This window comes from Rhinopithecus roxellana, chromosome 20 (assembly GCF_007565055.1).
Source record: "Rhinopithecus roxellana isolate Shanxi Qingling chromosome 20, ASM756505v1, whole genome shotgun sequence".
Classification (NCBI taxonomy): domain Eukaryota; kingdom Metazoa; phylum Chordata; class Mammalia; order Primates; family Cercopithecidae; genus Rhinopithecus; species Rhinopithecus roxellana.
In genome coordinates, this window is record NC_044568.1 from 45640354 (window position 1) to 45662233 (window position 21880).

The 21880-nt window shown below is 44.9% G+C and overlaps 1 protein-coding gene across 1 annotated transcript; it reads left to right on the plus strand.

Moving 5' to 3' along the window:
- The first annotated feature begins 4689 nt into the window (after positions 1-4689).
- GP2 (glycoprotein 2) lies at positions 4690-21717 on the plus strand. Its single transcript, XM_010388559.2, has 11 exons — positions 4690-4990; positions 5989-6118; positions 8117-8557; positions 9407-9517; positions 11652-11863; positions 12355-12503; positions 13689-13934; positions 14737-14899; positions 16048-16132; positions 17384-17428; positions 20918-21717. Exons 2-11 carry the CDS (start codon positions 6025-6027, stop codon positions 20974-20976), a joined length of 1605 nt encoding a protein of 534 aa, XP_010386861.1. The 5' UTR covers positions 4690-4990; positions 5989-6024; the 3' UTR covers positions 20977-21717.
- The last annotated feature ends 163 nt before the right edge of the window (positions 21718-21880 follow it).

Below are 21880 nucleotides of genomic sequence, written 5' to 3' on the forward strand. Positions count from 1 at the left end.
GTCTTTGAAGTCATCCATTCATTCAACAAGTATTTACTGAACTCTACCATGTAGGCACGATGTATGGTGCTAAGGATCCCATGGTGGGAAAACATAGCCCCCCACCCTGTCCTCATAGAGTTCACAGTCTGCTCAGTGAGACCGGGTTCTGCTGTGTGACCTTACACAACGTCTCTGAGCTTCATCCATTTATTCATTCGTATTTGCTGAGCATGTACTATGTGCCAGGCACTATGTGCTAGATGCCAGGGATATAGCAGTGAACAAGCCAGACACAATCCCTGCCCCCCTGGAATTTCCTGTCTGGTAGGAGAGAGAACTTGAACAAGTAATTCTAAGTAGGTCAGACATTTCAGAAGTGAGAGCATAGGCCAGGCACGGTGGCTCGCACCTGTAATCCCGGCACTTTGGGAGGCCCAGGCCGTGGTGGTGATTGCTTGAGCCCAGGAGTTTGAGGTCAGCCTGGACAACATGGCAAGACCCCACCCCTACAAAAAAGAATTTAAAAATTAGCTGGGCATGATATCACGTGCCTGTAGTCCCAGCTACTCAGGAGGCCGAGGAGGGAGAATCTCTTGACCCTGGGAGGTTGAGGCTGCAGTGAGCTGAGATTATGCCAATGCACCCTAGCTTGAGTGACAGAGCAAGACTCTGTCATAAAAAAATAAAAAAAAAAGGAAAAATAAATGATTGTATACCAGGGCCTGCTGGTTCTGTATCATGGAGACAATAGTGATGTCCTCAGAGGGTTAGTTCAGTTTTCCAGAAACATTTATCTGAGAATGTTATATGTGCCAGGCACTGTTCTAGGTGCCGGGAAACACTGACGAATAAGACAGACAATTAAATATTGATGAGTAAGTCCCTGCTTCCAGGAGTCTCCCAGTCCTTAGGGGTAATAAGGAGTAAGCAAGTCAAGGTCAGGTACCTGGAATGTCCTCAGGACTTCCTCCAATCATTGGACATCTCCCTCCCAATCCAGAAGATTCCCTGGAAAACCAACTCCCAGGGACACAACAAGAGTAGAAAAGAGAACAATGATCCCCATTAGTAGGGAATGCTTTGTGGGGTGTGGGGGGTCCTCCAGGATGCGGCGGCTGGTTCCAGCAGACCCAGATACCCCACGAGTCTCTGGACTTCTGTGCCAAGTGGATAGAAGAAAGCCAGTTTCAATGGGAACTCTCTGCTCTGCTACCAGCTGCTTCCCTGGACTCCAGCTGTGGCTTTTCAGGAGAGGCCAAGGCCCTCCTTGGTACATTATCAGAACTTTCTGATCCCAGGGAAATCCACACGTGTGTATCAGCACATGGGGGCTGCTAGGGCAGTGTGTCTTAAGTCAAGGGGCCTGTTATCACACAGACATGCACAGAAAACCTTGACCTAAGAGCTTTGTGGGGGAAGACTATGGGCTGATCCCAGCCCCTGTCCACTGTCAGGCCATGGTGAGTTGGTGGCTGATGGTGTACGCATCCATCTGTGCTTGCACTCCAATACAACAGAACATAAAGGAAAAATCTGGGCCAAGATCAATAAAGACAAGGACAAGAGCTGGGATAAAAAGAAAGCACATCAGAATTACTCCTTCAGTCCCTCGGTTCTTTTTCTTTGCCTTTCTTGTTTTCTATCGATTATCCAGCTCAATATATTCAACAGATATTTTGGGCATAAGTTCAATGCCAGGCAATTTTATACGTACCATGGAAACAGCAAATAATCAAACGAGAGCCCTTGCTGGTAGAGAGCTTACATTTAAAAGGCAGATACATTTAAACAGCAACTATGTGCAACGTGATAGATGGTGACAAGTCCTGAGGGGGATGAAAAAGCAAGGATGACGGATAGAGCAATGTGGGTGTTATTTGACATAAAATGACCAGAGAAAGTCCCTCTGCTGAGCAGAGGCTAAAAGAAGTAAAGGAGTGAACCAGGGGCATATCTGAAGAGCATTGCAGGCAGTCGGAATAGTAGGTGCAAAGGTCCTGAGGTAGGATCTTGTGTCTTTCCTGCAAGGCTCACTGCCTACACTTGGACAGCCATAAGTTTGAGGAATTGCTCACTGCAGAGGGTCTGGGAGTGCTTTTTATGAATTTGTCCATGTGTTTACTCAAGAAGTACTTACTAGGTACTGATTAGGACTGCAGAGACAGGATCTTGGTCCACAGATCTTTTATTTATTTATATATTTATTCATTTATTTATTTTTAATTTTTTTTTGACAGAGTCTCACTCTGTTGCCCAGTCTGGAGTGCAGTGGTGTGATCTCAGCTCACTGTAACCTCCACCTCCTGGGTTCAAGTGATTCTTCTGCCTCAGCCTCCTGAGTAGCTGGGACTATAGGCGTGCACCACCATGCCCTGGTAATTTTTGTATTTTTAGTAGAGATGGTGTTTCACCATGTTGCCCAGGCTGGCCTTGAACTCCTGACCTCAAGTGATCCGCCCACCTTGGCCTCCCAAAGTGCTGGGACTACAGGCATGAGCCATCACACCTGGCCTCTGTCCGCAAAGATCTTAACAGCCTTCAGAGGTAGACAGATAAGTTGGCAGGTGAGTGTAATTGGAATCAGCCCTGTGAGGCCTAGGAGCAGAGAAGAGGAGTACTGGTGGAGTTAGGAAAGGCTTCCTGGAAGAGGTGATAATGTAGGAGGAGGCTGGGTGAAGAGTGATATAGGCTGAGGGAATAGAGTATGCAAAGGCTTGAAGATGAGGAGGAGGCCAGACAACCACAAATTATAGCAAGATGCTGCCTCTACAAAACAATTTAAAAATTAGCCAGATGTGGTGGCCAACAACCGTAGTCCCAGCTACTCAGGAGGCTGAGGTGGGAGGATTATTTGAGTCCAGGAGATCAAGGCTGCAGTGAGCCTATGATCACGTGACTACACTGTAGCCTGGGCAACAGAGCAAGACCCTTGCTCAAAAAAAAATTACCTTCATAAGGAATGGTGGCCCGAATCTGGATTGGTGAGGTGGAGATGGAGAAGAAAGGATTATTGGAAATGGGGGCAGAGGGAGAAAGGAAGGAGCTTAGAAAGGAAGAGGCCAAGTTTCCAGCTTGGATGACTGGGAGGGGAGTGGCACCTTTGACTAAAATAGATTATACAATGAGGAGGAGGAGATTTAGGGGACTTGATGAGCTCAGTGTTGCACTTGCTGAGTTTGAGGTGTCTCAAGCATCTCAGCGGCAGTGAGAGGTCCGGCAATCAATAGGTAGATGGAACTCAAGTTCAAGGGAGTAGCGAAAGCTGGGGATACAGATTCAGAACTCAGCAGCCTGGAGATGGTATGTGAAACCATGAGATAACTTGATACCTCCCAGGGAGAGTTTATGAAGTGACAAGAAAAATGGGACCTAACCAGCATTCTTAGGGACAGGATCTTGTAGCAACAGAACAGAAATCTCCAAGTAGAAATAGGAGAATCAAGAAAATACTATCATGCGGAGTCAAGGAAATGCAAGGTACCCGGAAAAAGCAGTAGGCAAATCCAATCACAAAGGAGCAGAAACAAACTACCCAGTGGATTTGTCTATAAAGTTGTAGCTGCATGGTTCAGATTGCAATGGAGAGGCCAGAAGAAGGGTGGAGGAACTGACTTTGAAAAGGAGGAAGATCGCCTTATTAAAAGTTGAAGGGGGAAGAAGTGGAGGATGGAGACCAGTATTTATATGTTTATAGGGAAAGGAGCAAGGTCAGCTGTTGTGGCCTAAATTGTTTTTGAAGTAGGGTACAAGATATCTGCTGAGAAAGGTGGTGTGAGTGGGTGATGATAGCTGCAGAGACCATTTAAGAGGAACGGGAAGGTTAAGAGTGGCCACTGGGGAGACTGGGATGGGCATCTGGCCAGATTGAATGGATCAGTGGGCTATTTAGTGGACCCAGTTGTCATAGGTTCCACATTATAGAGACTTTTCTACATTTGCTTTGGGAGTAGAGAAGGTGGCTTGTAGCACTTTTCATTTTTCCAGGTTGAGGTTTTATAAAAGGTGTTACCAATGCCAAGACTCTCCTGTTCCCTTGTCCCCAGTTGCCTTGGCTCCTTAAGGAGTCCCAGAGTGATAGAGAAGAAACAGTGGCCATTTCTTCTGCAAAAGCTTTGGCTCTTTTATGAAGTCCATGATTTCTACCATGCCATGAAAGCCCCGTCCAAGCCTGGAGTTAGTTAAGTCCAAGATCCTCTACAGCCTCTTCTCAGTCTCATACCTTCCAATCTCTAGGGCAGCCTACATATCAAAAGGGATTTACAGGGGCTACTCTGATGCTTCTTTTATCCAGGAACCTTTGTCTGTCCTTTGCCATTCCAAAATGCATCATCACCAAATTAGCCATTCCAAAACTCCTTAGTATTAGAAATCTGGAGTTGGGTAGAGTCTATGGAACAAGAAATGGAATTTTGTGGAAACATCCGCACTCCCTTCCTTCTTTTCCTATTTATCCTGTTAGTCTAACTGGCCCCAAGCTCAGTGGCCTTCAGACAGAAGCAGAAACGTTCCAAGATGATTAGCTAGGAACACAAGGTACAGTTGAAAATCCATTGTGCAAACAAGTGCCTGTTTGATTTTCTCTTCACTTCCCTTTGGGTATTAAGCTTCCTTTCAATTCGTGTTTGGTTTCTGGTAATAAATATGGCACCAGTTTCACTGATTGATTATGAAGATTAAATGTGAGAAGTCACGGTCGCAAAGTAGTGCCCAGCATGTTCAGCATTCAGCACACAGCACTATTGTTTGTAGGAAGCATTTGCATGATGCTGAGATAGCTGGAAGGGTTTACATTGTGAGGGGAGGGCCCTTCTTTCACCATCCTTTGCGTAAATGGCTTATCTCACCTCCACTCAACAAGCCCAGTGTATGGCCTAGAACTCCCATCATACCTGTGCACCAATTGAGGAGAGACACATGGGTGGGAAATTGCAATAAAAAGACAGCCCACAGCAGGCTGCATTCCCATGGCTGGCCAGAGGAGGAGAAACGCTTTGTGTTCTCATCGGAGGTAAGTCCTGCTTTAAGCCTCAGAAGGCTTTCTCCTAATCCTGGGAAATCTTGAACCGCTGGACTTGCTGGGGTTCTTTGTTTCTGGAAATTTTTAGAACCCAGCAAGGAGTTTGGATCCTGGCCATTGTCAAGTGCTCCAGGTACCACTCTATATCCAACTCAGCCACGCTTCCAGTCACCTGCGATGTTCCAGGCCTATAGTTGCCACCCTTTCCCTTGCCCCAGATACTCCCACCAGGGAACTCGGTCTCTATTGGGATCTCATCTCTAAGAATCACCAATCCTGGGTGCTCCCCTATCCCTGCTGCCTCATAGCATACTCACGATATCCCTGCCAGAAACCGATCTCTATTTTCCACTGAAGTCTTCCAGAGGTTGTAGGAAGTTATCCAAAGATTTGGCCATTCAGGGAAAGGATTTCCCAGAACAGTAAATGCCATCCAAATGCTGGCAGGCTTTTTGCAGCTCTTTCTTTCTGCCTCGCCACTGCTCCCAACCCCCACTGATTTATTTATTCATCCCTTAACCCTCTAATGAGTACCCCTTGTGTGCCGGATTCTGTACTAGGAGCAAGGAACATGGGGCTCGGTTTGGCATGGTTCCACACTCACAGAAATCTACATGCATAGAGGACATTTCAGGGCGCTCTTAACAGCACCCAATGCATCAAACTAAGAAAGGGCAGCCATTACTTTTGTGTGCAGATATCACAGGCACCATATCCCTCTTTCTCTATCCAATCTCCAGAGAACCTCTACCTCCACCTGAGCAGGGACCATCCTGAGACCTTTCTAGGACATTCTGCAGTGATAGCCAGCTCTGAGCTTGCCTTTGGTTTGCTTACTGTCAACTTTATCTCCCATTATCTTGCTTCATCCGTCCACAAGTCACACCTACTTTGAGACAATGCAGCTCTTCATGAAGGAAGTCAACGGATCTGTTTCTAAGAACATAGTCTTATGCCCTGATCTTATCTGGGTCTTTTGTTTCCCGTAGCTGCACAGGAAGTCTGCATACAGCAAAGTGACCTGCATGCCTCACCTTATGGAAAGGATGGTGGGTTCTGGCCTCCTGTGGCTGGCCTTGGTCTCCTGCATTCTGACCCAGGCATCTGCAGCGCAGCAAGGTAAGTATTCTGCTCACCTGGCATCTCAGATGTCAAGGAAGACTTAGCAAGTGAGGATAGAAGTGCAGAGAAGGTGGCTCAGGTAAGGAAGAGGAATTGGCAGTTCTAAAGCAAAGACTCAGAGCTAGAAATCAAGGGAAACATGGTGAGACACAATGGAAATCAAGTCACAATCATCTCTCAAAGAATCTAATCAGAAATTCCCTTGAAACGGCAGTGGGAGCCAGTTAACATAACTTCCCATGCCCATATCTTTGGGAGATCAGAGAGCCCAGATTAAAGAAGATCAAGAAATACACAACTTAGTCACCTTGTACTGGCAAGTGCCTTCTTCTTTTCCTGAAAGGGCTAGATTAAATGATCTTTTTATGAATTGGGCAATTCAGATACTTGCAGAAAGGAGTCTCAGACTTAGAGTGTAAATTTCAGCACTGTGGAGGAGGGTGGGTGAGGGAATTGAACTCATTGGAGGCCTCCAGTGGAAAAACGCAGGGTGTGCAAGAAGTAATCTAAGAACAACAAATGCAGGGATTCCTTGTCTTAAGTACATGCATGAGCAAAGTTTGAAAATCTCTTTTTCTGAAAGACCCTTCTAATGTGTATTATAAGCATGTGCAAAACTTGAAAATCTCTTTTTTTAAGAAAGCCCCTTTAACATGTATTATAAGCACATGATCCTGTGTGTGCACTTAGCCCCTTCTTCAGGCATCTACAGCATTCAACAAATCAGAACTAGAGAAGAGAATTCGCTTGACCCTGGTACTCTGCTTGGCATTTTACACATATTATCTCACTTAATCCTCTAACAATCATTTAAGGCCTTCTTTCCCCAAATGAGGTGTATATATTCCAAGATGATTCAGGGGATGCCTAGCAAACTCTTAACAAGTTTTTAACGGCTTTATGTTTATTTTTATGCATATCTAAAAAATATAACTAGCACATGATATCTATGTTATCACACATATTATTCTTTAAGATGAAACTAATTCTTAGAGATAATCATTGAAAGAAACATTTTAAGTCAATAATAGGACAGGCAAACACATGTATGGCAAAGGTCATGACCCAAGGCATAGGAATGGATAAAGTTTGAGAACCACTAGTTCACAGACATGGTTTTGCCAATGAGTCTCAGGGGACTTAAGTCACCTGCCAAGGTCACCCAGCCAGCAAGTGTGGAATTGGATTTAAAGTCAGCCTGACCAGCCTGTGGTCTTCCTCCTTCACTTCTCTGCCTCTTCATACATCACAATTTCTAAAACTGTTTTGAAAAATGATAGATCAACAATCAGAAATGGTCTTGTTAGGTCAGTGGTTCTCAATTGGAGGTGATATCCCACAGGGGACATTTGGCAATGCCTGGAGACCACTTTGGGGCATGCTACTGGGATCTGGTAGGTAGAGACCAAGGATACTCCTAAACATTCTATAAGGCACAGGATGGTTCCTCCAATAAAGAATGACCCAGCCAAAATGTCAATAGTGCCAAGGTTTGGAATTCTTACATTAGATTGTGCTACTGGTATGGAAAAATGTCTATGTTATGTTAAGTAAAAAATGCAAGTGGAAAAAAAGATGTTGTACAGAATTAAACTTATTTTTATTTTTAAGAAAGCAACGTATTTTAAACATGCCTAAGAAGAATCTGAAGGCTACATAACAAATTTATTGTTACTTCTGGGGATGAGATGGGCTTATGGCAACTTTCATTTTTGCTTTATTCATTTTAATGATGTTTGAGGTTCTTTTTCAGTGAGCCTGTATTACATTTATAATGAGAAAAACAAATATTAGTCAAACAAGGCTGCTGTGCATGAATGCACAGGAAAGAACTTTGTTACTCTGAGGCGGGGAGGGAGATTGGGCAGGATGTCCTCAATGTCTATAAAATACCGCAGAAGATCCTCACTGATTATTCTGCCCCCAAGGTGATGAAGTTGATGTTTAATTAATGGATTAAACATTAAACCCAACTGCACTCTGTCACTTTCCCAGGTTATGGAAACCCCAGTGAAGCCAGTTTCTATGGGCTGGACTTGGACTGCGGAGCTCCTGGCACCCCAGAGGCTCACGTCTGTTTTGACCCCTGTCAGAATTACACCCTCCTGGATGAACCCTTCCGAAGCACAGATAACTCAGAAGAGAAACCGGGGTGCGATGAGAACATGAGTGGCTGGTACCGCTTTGTAGGGGAAGGAGGAGTGAGGATGTCGGAGACCTGTGTCCAGGTGGGCCGATGCCAGACAGCCGCTCCCATATGGTTGAACGGGACCCACCCTGCTCTTGGGGATGGCATCATCAACCACACTGCCTGTGCCCACTGGAGTGGCAACTGCTGTCTCTGGAAGACGGAGGTGCTGGTGAAGGCCTGCCCAGGCGGGTACCACGTGTACCGGTTGGAAGGCACTCCCGAGTGTAATCTGAGATACTGCACAGGTGAGCAGCAGAGCCCTGGAGGAGGCAGCTACACAGTCAACGAGATGCACCCCAGGCTCAGTAAAGTGAGTGGAGCAAGTCAATAGGAAACAGGAGAGGATGCAGAGCAGCCTTGACTCAGCTCCTGCCCGGTGAGAACACAACACAGGTGTTGTCAGACCTTCCAACATTTCAAGCCAGAAATTCTCATTTAAGGGTGAAATTTCCCAGTTTATAAATGTCTGTAGCATAAAATCCAGAACTCATGCTCATTCAGATTTTGGCTCCATTTGGGAAGTTAAATTTGCCTCCCTGAGCCTCGGTGTTCTGATCTGAAAAAAAAGGCGTAACGGCAAAAATAACAGCTAACACATAATGCTAACAATGTCCTTGTTGCTATCCTAAGTACTTCAAATGTATTAACTCATTTGATCCTCTCCCCAGTTCCATAAGATAAGTGCTACCTAATTACCACAATGAGGGGCACAGAGAGATTAAGGGGCTGTCCTAGTATCACAGAGCTGGAGCATGGTAGAGCTGGGATTTGAACTTGGCATTCTAGCTCCAGCATCCATGGGCTTAACCACCATGCTGTCCTTTCTCATTTTGATTAAATGGGCTAATACATTCATTGTCCTTAGAATAGAGTCTTGTCTGTAGTAAGTGTTCAGGTGGCAGCTTTAGGGCTCTCACTTATCCCACTGGACTGGGAGTCAGGAAATCTGAGTTTGAGGCTTAACGCTTCCACTAAGTATCACACAACCTTGGCAAGATTCTTGTGCCCCAGTGGAATGAGAAGGTTGGACTTGGGGGCCTCAAGTCCAGCCCACACTGCATCCTGATCTTCTCTCTCCATGCCCCATCACCTAGATCCCTCCACTGTGGAGGACAAGTGTGAGAAGGCCTGCCGCCCCGAGGAGGAGTGCCTTGCCCGCAACAGCACCTGGGGCTGTGTCTGCAGACAGGACCTCAATAGCTCTGGTGAGTGGCTCACTGGGCCAGTAACTACCATCCTGAGTGGGCAGGGCAGGAGGGAGGGAGCTTTAGAGAGTCAGGATAAGGTATAAAGCAGAGTCGGGGGCAAGGACCTGAGGTCAAGGGAATGTGGGCTCTCCAATCCATGTACTGTAAAGCCAGTGGGTTTGCAAGGATAGGAGGGCAGGGTTGGAGCAAATTTCCAGGTCAGCTGCTGGGCCACAGCCTCAGGAAATGGTTCTGACATGCACAGGCTTGACCCCTGAGGCTGAAGGTACTGAAGATGATAATTCTGCAAATGTAGGAGCTATGTTTTCATAGTCACAGGGTCTTCATGTCAGGGACATGGGCAGACTTCTGGGGACAAGTCACTATTGTCTCTGAGCCTGAATGTTCTCATCTGTAAAATGAGGTTAAGGTGATAATAATACCCACCATACAGGGCTATTGTGAGAACTAAATCTGAACTGTCCAATTGGGAAGGCTCAGGAGGTGATGAATTTCTCGTCCCAGGAGATGAGCAAGCAGAGTGAGATGGCCCATGGGTAGGGATGTCATAGACAAACAGTAAGCCCTGGACAGGGGATGGATGAGCCTCCCACTGAGATTATTTCCCTCCATCACTGAACTCTAACAAGGGCCTTTGATCTTGCCCTTGGTACAAGCATGCCTTCCTCTGAGCACACTCCAAGTCCCTATGGAAGAGAGAGTGTTCTAGGCAGCAGGACAAGAAGGAGCATGACACATTTGGAAAACGGAGCTGCAGTGTGAACGGGGCAATGCTTAGATGTGCCCAGCAGGAGCACCCTGGGAAATGAGGGGTAGGGAACAACCAGCAACCTTGATCTCCTTAAAGACTCTTTCTGCTCATTGAGTGGATGAGGCCCCAGAGAGTCAGTGTGGTTTTCTGGGCTTTGGGCCCATCGCAGAGTCAGAACTTGGGCTTTAAGGAGGCCCTCCCTGTACTTGGATGGGCTCCAAGGACAGCCTCAGCTGACTGAGTGAGCAGGTGGCCTGCCTCACGTCTTCATCAGTGGCCAGCAGAATGATGGCTGTCCAGTGGGCCCCATTGCTTACAGACACGTCCCTCTGTACATACTTCTGTCTGTATCTTTATCGTATTGAAGTATAATAAGCTGTGGGTATGTTGGTGTTTACACAAGACCAAGAAATCCTCATAGGCCAAGTCCATGCCTTATTTACTTTGTGTTGAATGCACCTAGCATTTGAGAAGGTGGTTGGTAAAGTGGCTCATGCCTGTAATCACAGCACTGTGGGAGGCTAAAGTGAGCAGGTCACCTGAGGTCAGGAGGTTGAGACCAGCCTGGCCAATATGGCAAAACCCCATCTCTATAAAAATACAAAAATTAGCCCGGTGTGGTGGCACATGCCTGTAATCCCATGCCTGTAAGCCCAGCCTCAGGAGGCTGAGGCAGGAGAATCACTTGAATCCAGGAGGCAGAGGTTGGAGTGACCTGAGATTGCACCACTGCACTCCAATCTGGGCAACATAGCAAAACTCTGTCTAAAAAAAGAAAAAGGAGAGAGAGAGAGAGAGAGAGAGAGAGAGAGAGAGAGAGAAGGTGGTTGATAAATATATATTGAATCAATGCATTCATAAATGCAATAGAAATTGTCTTCCTATTAGTTTACTATTTGTCTACCCTATTCAAATGTTAGCTCTATAACAGCGGGAATTTTGTCAGTTTTGGTAAGTGTTGTAGCCCCAGTGCCTGGCAGATAGTAGATGCTCAAGAAGTTGTGTGTTGAATAAATGTTGAGTTAAAATATGATAGCTCTGAACTTGGTCAGATGTGCTGACTCAACAAGGTAGCATATATCTAACTTTGATTCTAGTATGGAATGCAAGTCCATCCTGCCTCCCCAAATAACACAATCCCCAAGAAGAATTAGACCAAAAAACCTTAGCCAAGCCTGCACATAGGACACTTGGAAATCTTGAATGAGGGGCCCCCTTTGCCAGTCTCACCTACTGCCAGTCTAGGCATGAATTCCGTCTGAATCCCAGGGACCTTCTAGTTTACATAATCTTCTGGGTCATGGAGACCTTACCAAAGAGTAGGGAAAGTGGGCTTCCAGACTCATGTCCATTCCACTTGCCTTCATCTCTGCTTTGCAGATGTCCACAGTTTGCAGCCTCAGCTAGACTGTGGGGCCAGGGAGATCAAGGTGAAGGTGGACAAATGTTTGCTGGAAGGCCTGGGTTTTGGGGAGGAGGTCATTGCGTACCTGCGAGACCCAAACTGCAGCAGCATCTTGCAGACAGAGGAGAGGAACTGGGTATCTGTGACCAGCCCCGTCCAGGCTAGTGCCTGCAGGAACATTCTGGAGGTAAGTGGCTTTCACACCACTGCTGCCAGAAGGTATGTGTTGGGCTGATGGGACCTATCATAGTAGCTCTGAGATCTTGGACAAGCCACTTAGCTTCCCTGAGCCCCAGGGTTATGTAAGAGTGAACATGTTGGTTTACATAAAGAACTTAGTATAAATCTGACATGTGAGTTTCATAAACGTAAGCTATAATTATGATAATTTTAATTAGGGATGTGGGGGAGGGATGCACAGAGAAGCAAGCTTGTCAGTTCCTGACTCTTCCCAAGGGTCAATAATTCATTGGTCTAGTTTTTTGTCTGGTGTCCTCATTCCCCTTCCCACAAAGTGTCAGTAACACTGAAGGAGGAGGTCCCTTTACCTCCATGAGCTCAGAAGGTAGGGTGACTGCATGGTTAAACACATTGACTCTAGAAATCAGATCTGGATTTGAGATACACCTACATACGTTTACACATAAACATCTGTGTGGTTTTGTTTTTATGCCAAAGAGAAATCAAACCCATGCCATCTACAAAAACACCCTCTCCTTGGTCGATGATTTCATCATCAGAGACACCATCCTCAACATCAACTTCCAATGTGCCTATCCACTGGACATGAAAGTCAGCCTCCAAGCTGCCTTGAAGCCCATTGTAAGGTATGGCATTGACCCTTGCCCTTTGACCTATAACCTTAGCAATAGTCACATCACACTTACTTCAAGTGTAGACTATCATGACCACACCATATTACCAACCTCCTCCAGGAGCCTCCAGTCATTCAATCATTCATTCCACAAGTACTCATTGATTGTATATTAAAGATGTTCAGCATGAACAAGACAGACATAGATTATTCTGTGGATACTAAAGATTGTTATAACTAGGCAATGCAGCAACATGAAACAGTGCTTACTAAATGTGCTAGAAAACAAAAACACAGGACAATTTCATTCACCTTGAGGAACAAAGGTATTAAGCAACTAATTAAATCAATAACTACTTATAAGCAAGATGAGTGCAATGTAAAAAAAACGTGGGGTGCTTTGGGAGCAGGAAATAGGGGTTCCAGATCCCTGTTGGTGGTGGATTTGATGGGGACAGAACAGCTTCCCTGAAGACATGAGATTGAAGCAGAGACCAGCTTTTGTCTGATAAACAGGCACCCCATCCCCAGCAGAAATAGCATCAGATAGCAATTTGGGCAGGGGCTTTTCTCTGTTTTGTTGCGTTTCTGTGCCTGGAATGGGGTCCTGTTGAATCAGTTCCTTGGCATCCCTAGATTTGCCAGGGGACTTTCTGGGAAGTCAAAAATCCAGAGTGCCCATCTCATTCCTTATTGCCCCCTGATATCACAAAGCAACAGGATCAGAAGGATTAGAAATTTTCTAATTCAGTGGTTTCCACATGGTTTGGTGCTGGGGCTCCGGGTTCACAAAAAATCAAAAGGAAAACCATTTCTGTTGTTAAAATTGGTGTTTCACTGAAGACTGTGGAATGGAGGGAAGCGATCTGCTGCTAAAAAATGTAAACACACAGAACTGGTTCTCAGCTCCACTCTCCAGGTGAGAAGATGGAGGTGTACACTCAGTTATTCCTTCAGTGAGAGATATATGTGTAACTTGTCCTGCAAGGAGGATCAGTGGAAATCCTGGAGATAGACTTGTCTGTCCACTTTGGTGCCTAGAAGCTAATAAATGCTCAGTTTAAATGAATGATTGAAGAGTTCACTTAAGGATCCAAGATATGTGTCTTTGCCTTCATAAGTGTGTTAAGTAAGTAGCAGGGCTTGATTTATGTTGTTCTCTCTGAGGTTCCCACTCTTGTGGCTTTCCTTTTCTCAGCTTCCTGAACGTCAGTGTGGGCGGGGATGGAGAGTTCATTGTTAGGATGGCCCTCTTCCAAGACCAGAACTACACGAATCCTTATGAAGGGGATGTGGCTGAACTGTCTGTTGAGTCCATGCTCTATGTGGGCGCCATCTTGGAGCAAGGGGACACCTCCCAGTTTAACCTGGTGTTGAGGAACTGCTATGCCACCCCCACTGAAGACAAGGCTGACCCTGTGAAGTATTTCATCATCAGAAACAGGTAACGACCAATTCTAGAATTATCATTTGGCCTTACTAACGTTTACGGGAAAATGTTCATCTCATCCATCCCTAGCAGATGTGTAAGTTGTATTACATATCATAAACACACTCTTTGACTCAGAAATATCACTCCTGAGATTTTAGCCTAAAATATTAATACCAAATGGATGGGTAGGGTGAATAAATGCCAATATTTTTCCATTTCAATATTCTTGATAACTTTGGCAACAGGCTTATTGTTCAAAACCAGGGAATCAATTTGATAGTAATGGATTATTACACTGAAGTGAACACTGGTCAATATGAAAACAATATGATAAATGTTGTGGGATTAAATATTATTGAACATGCCCGGCTGGCAAAAACAAGGGAAAAATGCATTTCTATAGATCATGATTTAAATTATAGTAATAATCCTAGCTAGTATTTGTCATTGAGCTTAGCTATGTGCCAAGAAATATATGTAGGTTATCTGATTAAATGCTCACATCAGTCTCATAAAGTGTATATTACTGTCTCCACTTTACAGATAAGAAAAGTAAGGTTCAGTAAGGATGAGTAACCTGCCCATAATCACTTAGCTAGAACATGGGTCGGGCTAGAATGTAAAATCAGTCTGTTTCACTCCAGAGACTGTGCCCCCAAATAATTTAAGCCATGTGAGTTTATGGATATATCTTGGAGGAAACAGAGGAATAGAAAAAGTCCACTTTATCATGATGGAGGGAACTCGAGGGAATCTTTAATTTTCTCCACTGCTATTTTAAGAAGTCACACCTTTGCCCCTGTCACCCTCCCAGCTGCTCAAATCAACGTGATTCCACCATCCACGTGGAGGAGAATGGGAGATCCTCGGAAAGCCGGTTCTCAGTTCAGATGTTCATGTTTGCTGGACATTATGACCTAGTTTTCCTGCATTGTGAGATTCATCTCTGTGATTCTCTTAATGAACAGTGCCAGCCTGTGAGTTTCTCTTTGAACTGAACTCTTCAGAGCCCGGCATGGAGCCTGGTACCTGATAGACTCTCCATATATATTTATTGCAATTATGAATGAAGGGAGGGTGGGAGGGAGGGGAAAGGGAGGGAAGGGAAGGGAAAGGGGAAGGGGAAAGAGAAGGGGAAGGGAACTGAAGGAAGGAGAGAAGGGAAGGGAATGGGAAGGGGAAGAGGAAGGGGAAGAGGAAGGGGAAGGGAAGGTTAGGGAAGGGGATGAGGAAGGGGAATAAGGGAGGGAAGGGAAGGGAGTCAGAAGGGAAGAGGGAGGGAAAAAGGAATACAGGAGGGATGGAGAAGGAAAGGAGGAACAGGGAAGGAGAGAAGGAAGGGAGCAGGATGAAAAGACGGAAAGAGATGGGTAGGTGTGTGGATGGGAGGGAGGGAAGGATGAAGGATAAATAGATATACTCTAGGTCTCCTAAAGGCCCAAATCTAAGCAATTTTTGTGTCCCCAGGAGGCAGATTTGATAAAGAAATCTGTCTACTAGATTCCATTGGCATCTCTTAAATAATTATAATCATAGATGACGTTTTTAGTGCTTGCTCTTTGTCAAACACCATGCTAAAACTTCTGCATACCTTTTCTCATGTAACTCTCAGAACAACCCTGTAAGTAGATTGTTTTATCTACCCCACTGTGAGGGTCAGAGAAGTCCTTGCCCACAGGGCCACACACAGTTAGAAAATATCAGAGCCAGGGTGTGCCCCAGCCGAGAGGTGACTCCAATGCCCCTGCTCTTGCCTGCATTTGGCACTGCCTGTGAATAGTTGGTATTTTCCAGTGCTTACTTTGTGCCCACGTGTTGCAAGCACATCTCATTTTCATTTTCACAACCAGGTGGGTATTATTTAGTTATTGTAGAGAGGAAAAGTCATTGGCCCCAAATTATACAGCTAAAAGAAAGTCTCTACTTGATGAGATTCAAACCCAGATTTGTTTGGCATGACAGTGATAATTTTCTAGATTGAGATAACCACAGCATCGGAATTAGGGCCATAGCATGAACCAGTTCTGGACCCAGTTCTCGGTCCAGAGTTGCCCATTGCAGGAGCAGTCTAGATAGAATCCAGACATTTAAATTTTGATATAATAAAAGTTCATCATCCCTACAGTCTTGCTCAAGAAGTCAAGTCCGCAGTGAAGTACCGGCCATTGACCTATCCCGGGTTCTAGATTTGGGGCCCATCACTCGGAGGGGTAAGTGGCCAAATCCCAGTGACAAGACCTGCTGGCTGAGTGTTGACAGTTAACCACAGATGCCTGGGGTCACCAGCCCAACTTCTCAGGGCTTTTCTGCCACCTCAGTCTGACCATTACTGAAAAACCTATTCTTTGAGATGCTTTGGGTAATAATAACAATATTGTCATTTGGACCTCCTGTGTGCTTAGAGACCAGGCTAAGCTCTTGCATCCATCAATTCACTTAATCCTCCCATGCCTGTGTCCATTTTACAGGCGAGAAACTAAGACTCAGAGAGATTAAGTGACTTGCCCAAGATCCCCCTACTCATGAGTGGCTAGAGTTAGGACTGAACCCAGCTCAGTCTGATGCCAAAACATGTGGCCTTTTCCTTATTCCACCTGTTTCCAGGTCCCCATAACTCAGTTCCTTACAGGTGAAGTATAAGTCCTAAATCCCATTTAAATGCAACTTTGTTTTCTGGTGAATGACTATGTTTTCCAAAATTCATTTATGGTATTCTGGAGTATAATATAGGGGAGGCTTTCCAATGGCTCCTCATATTTTCATCCATCCTACTCATGGATTTACAGTAGTGTTTATTTAGTGCTTTTATTTCCACCAGGATGGAGAAGTGGAAGAATGAAAGCCTTTTTTTTCCCCCTAAAGAAATTAAGATGTAGTAATGTTGGTAATAATAATACTTTCCTTGTGCCTGGCACTTTGTCAAATGCCTTTATATGCATGATCACTTTGAATGCTCACAGCAGGTGAGGGAGGTAAAGCATTATCACCATTTCCATTTTCCAGAACAAACAGAGGCTATCTCATGAAGAAGGCTCTGCCCCGAGTTTTCCTACCATTTTACTGAACTCTCAACTTGAAGCCTCAAGTGGCATCACAGGGTAACTTGGTGGAGGTTAAGAACTTTCACTTTTGAATCAGACATACTGGGGTTTTAATCCCAGCTCTGCTACTGACTGGAAAGGTCAATTTGGCAAGTCCCTTAACATCACTGAGCTCCAGTCTTCTCATCTGTCAAATGGGGATGAGAATACTTTCCTCACAAATCTGTTAGGAGGATTAAGTCTAAGATGCATGCAATGTGTCTAGAAAGGTGCCTGTGCCAGATCATAGATGCCCCCACAATGTGGATGGCCAGTGGTTGTGATGGCCACGTCTAGGAGGATGTGAAGCAGTTACAGCCACAGTGCTGCAGTCACTGGAGCATGACTGAGGAAACCGTCCCCTTCTGTTCTTGTTCACAGGTGCACAGTCTCCTGGTGTCATGAATGGAACCCCCGGCACTGCAGGTACATCATTTTCTCATGCCTTTCCCATAGCTTTCTCAACTCTCCTTTGTCTTTTCAATTCTGCCCCTTTTATGGCCCAGACCCTATGCTAGGGACACTGACATTAATCAGACCCAAGATTGGCCTTTGAGATGCCCACAGTCTAGCAGAGGAGACAGTCCTTTGACAAGAAATATATACTGTGTGCCAAGTCTTGTTCTGGGCACTGAAGATGTGATGGCAAACAAAAGAGCCCAGGTGCCTACCCTCATAGAGCTTATGCACCAGTGTGGAAAGTAGAAAACAAAAAGTAAACATGGTACTTTGAAAATAAAAGAAAGTGATGTGATAGAAGAGTAATAATGCCTTAAAATAGACATTCATTTCTTTTTTATCAAACTCAAGAAGTTTTTATTTCTTTTTTTAAATTCATTTTCCTTTAAATTCTGGGATACATGTGCAGAACATGCAGGTCTTTTACATAGGTATACATGTGCCATGGTGGTTTGCTGCACCCATCAACCCGTCATCTAGGTTTTAAGTCCCACACGCATTAGGTATTTTTCCTAATGCTCTCCCTCCCCTTACCCCCCATCCCCTGGCAGGCCCTAGTATGTGATGTTCCCTTCCCTGTGTCCATGTGTTCTCATTGTATAGACGTTCATTTCTGTCACACATAAATGAAGCTTAGAGGCAAACTATCCAAGGCTAGTGGGGTAGCACCATAAAGCCGTCAAAGATCCAGGCTCTTTCCAACTCATGCTTCCACCATCTTTGAGGTGTGGCCATCATCTTCATGTTCCAAGATGGCAGCCAGAGCTCCAACATTTGTATCCAGACAGCAGGATGGAGGGAACAAGGAAGAAGCCAATGAGTGTTAAAAGACATTCCTGAAAGCTAGCACCTCATACCTCCACTTACATCTCATTGGCTGGTGCTTAGTCACATGCCACACCTTGCTGCAAAGGAAGCTAGGAAATGCAATCTTTACTCTGGGTGGGCCGTGTGCCTAACCGATGTTTGATGGCTTTATTATCAAGGTAGGAAGGAAGAAAGACTGTCAGAATGGATAAGTGGTCAGAAAAGCTTTCAGAATAAGTGATGTTTAAGCCAAATGAGAAAAATGAGTCGGAGGTGCAAATGTTAGGGGAATGAGCCCTATATGCATGGGAACACCAACAATTCATTGCACAAGTGAGACAGGCACTTGAGCAAATAAATGACAAGTAGGTAGATGGTACAGAAAGAGTACATAAAAGGCTAATTAACTGTATTGGATAAGGTCTGGAAAGAATTTCACCAGGTAGTAACATCTGAATGGGTTTTTGATTAATGACTTGGAGCTAAACAAGATGACTAATAAAAGAAATATCACACACACACACATAGACACACACACAGAGCGAGACAGAGAGAGAGAGAACATTTTTACATTTTTTACATATTTATAGGGTACTAGAAATATGTTTTGGACAAAATGGAAAGCACATACTATTAAGATTTGCTTTCCCACAAAATGACCTATACTGGTGAACCCAGATATGAAAAGGTTCTTTCTATCCTCAAAGCCCAAACTTAGACGGCAGGTTTTAAATTGCCCAAGTAAGTCCAAGATGGACTCTCTATGTTCAGTGCCAGCATTCAGACAATGCTAAGAAAAGTCACGCTCATTGAGAGGAGTAGTTAGAACTCATTCTAAAAGCAGCTTAGGCCAAGTGTGGGTGGCTCATACCTGTAATCCCAGCACTTTGGGAGGCTGAGACAGGCAGATCACTTGATGTCGGGAGGTTGAGACCAGCCTGACCAACATGGAGAAACCCTATCTCTACTAAAAATACAAAATTAGTTGGGCATGGTGGCATGTGCCTGTAATCCCAGCTGCTTGGGAGACTGAAGCAGGAGAATCGCTTGAACCCAGGAGGAGGTTTCGGTGAGCTGAGATTGTGCCATTGCACTCCAGCCTGGGCAAGAAAAACGAAACTCCGTCAAAAAAAAAAAAAAAAAAAAAAAAAGCAGCTTGAAGTCAGGAACCTCAAGTCTCATCCCTTTCTGCCAGTCCTTCTGGTTAGCCTGGTGCCTGGAACAGTGTGGTTTCCCAGTACAGTTTGCCAAATTGACTAATTTCTAGAATGAGTGGTGGATTTTGGACGCTTCTGGATAAGGAGGGAATCAGTCTGATGTTGAGGCAGCCTACCCACTACAAGAGGGCACTTGTGGTTTTCATTGTCTGCTGTCACAATCATCTTTGATGTTTTAGAATTAATTGAACATCAACCTGTTTTATAATTATAACTTTTTGTCATGAATTGTGTCTGAAATTTATATTTCTCTCCTCACTTCTAGGACATCAGCCAATTACTTTGAAATTGGGGTAATGGGGAGATTTTATAATTTGGTAGTACAGCAGGAAGGCTCACATGTTTCTCCTAGGCCCTCTGATACAAGACAGTTATCATCGGGGATCCATGTCCTTCACTGAAACTGAGTACACAGTGATGTGCCAAAGAGATACAATCCCAGCAGAACTAGATCTTAGAGTCTAACTTTTAAAACCAGCATTTATATAGTGTTTACCATGTGCCAGGTGCTGATCTCAATGCTTAATATGAACTCACTCATTTAAGCCGTACAAAAATCCAGTGAAGTCACAGGAGCTATTAATATTTCTCTTTGGTATACAGGAAAATAAAGGCAGAGAGGTTTAATAACTTTTCTGGGACTGCCCAGCTAAGTATAGAGCTGAGATGCTAAGCTAAGTAATCAGGCCTCAGAGGCAGTGCTTTTTAACCTCTGTATCTTTCTGCCCCCTCAGTATTAGTCAGCATAAGTAATGCTAGCTGCTATAACAAACAGTCCCCAATCTTCTGTGTCTTTACACAACAGCATTGTTTCTCACTAAATCACTGGGGGAGGGGATGCAGTTCTACTCCATGTAGTCATTAGGAGCTTGGGCTTCTACTACCTTCTGGTAACTTCTGGCAACTCCACTATCCCCTGCAAGTCCTATCTTGGATACTCTGCATCTGCTCCCTTAGATGGTAGATGAGAGAGCAACAGGACATATCCATGTCCTTCACCGAAACTGAGTACACAGTGATGTGCCAAAGAGATACAATCCCAGCAGAACTAGATCTTAGAGTCTAACTTTTAAAACCAACATTTATATAGTGTTTACCATGTGCCAGGTGCTTTAAGGATCAGACATATAAATGGCACAGATGACTTCCATGTACGTTTTATTGGCCAGATTCAGTCACATGGCCCCACCTACTTGCAAAGGACACTGAGAAAAATTGCCTTACAGTGCATCTAGAGGAAAATGAAAAAAAAAATTTTAGTGATTAGATAGCTTTGCCTCTACCATGTGAGTCTCAGAGACTATAATCAGGCCAGATATCAAAGATGCTTTGCCTTTCTCATCCTTGTGTTGCAAAAGACAAAGAGGCCAACTTATGTTTACTCCTGACTCCCAAAGCCCAACACTTGACAGTCATCTTTCTTGTATTTCAGGGTTCCTGGTGGCCTGGCCCATGGTCCTCCTGACTGTCCTCCTGGCTTGGCTGTTCTGAGAGCTCCACTGAGCATCTGGCCTTGAAGTTTGTGTTCTTCCTTCTGGCAATGGCTCCCTTCGCCACGTCTGCTTTCCACTCCAATTCACACAGTCTTGGTATTAACAGACTCAAGGCCAGGCTAGGTTTCGGGAAAGGGAAGAACTTTCACCTTCTTTAAAACTCTCAGCTGGGCGCAGTGGCTCATGCCTGTGATTCCAGCACTTTGGGAGGCTGAGGCAGGTGGCTCACCTGAGGTCAGCAGTTCAAAACCAGCCTGGCCAAAATGGTGAAACCCTGTCTCTACTAAAAATACAAAAATTAGCCAGGCATGGTGGCAGACACCTGTAATCCCAGTTACTTGGGAGGCTGAGACAGGAGAATCGCTCGAACCCGGGAGGTGGAGGTTGCAGTGAGCTGAGATTGTGTCATTGCACTCCAGCCTGGGTGACAGGGCAAGACTCTGTCTCAAAAAAAAAAAAAAAAAAAAAAAAAAAAAAGGCAACATAGTGGGGTTCCTGTCAGTCTGTCCTGGGCTGCCCTTCTCATTTGTTAATGGGACCTTGAAAGCAAGCTTGCTAGGTGCCCTCTGTGGCTTTAGCCTTTACCGGAAGTGTGGCGCATGTTTTTAACTCCAGGAAACAGGTGTCCTGTCACTAGGGTATGGGATGAGCATGGAGAAGAAGAACCGGCCATGATTCCTTCCTAAGCATCTCCTGTTCTGACTGCTCATGAATTGAAGAGACTGACCCTTGCATTCACTCTGCTTCCTCTGATTGTTTGTATCATGGTTTCCAAAAATCCCCATGGGAACACATCAAAGGACCACTTTTGGAGACTCTGCTCCAGGAAAAACTAGTCCCCATAGCTCCCCTATCCCCCACCATACCACAGACATGCTGTGACTTAGAGAACTACACAAACA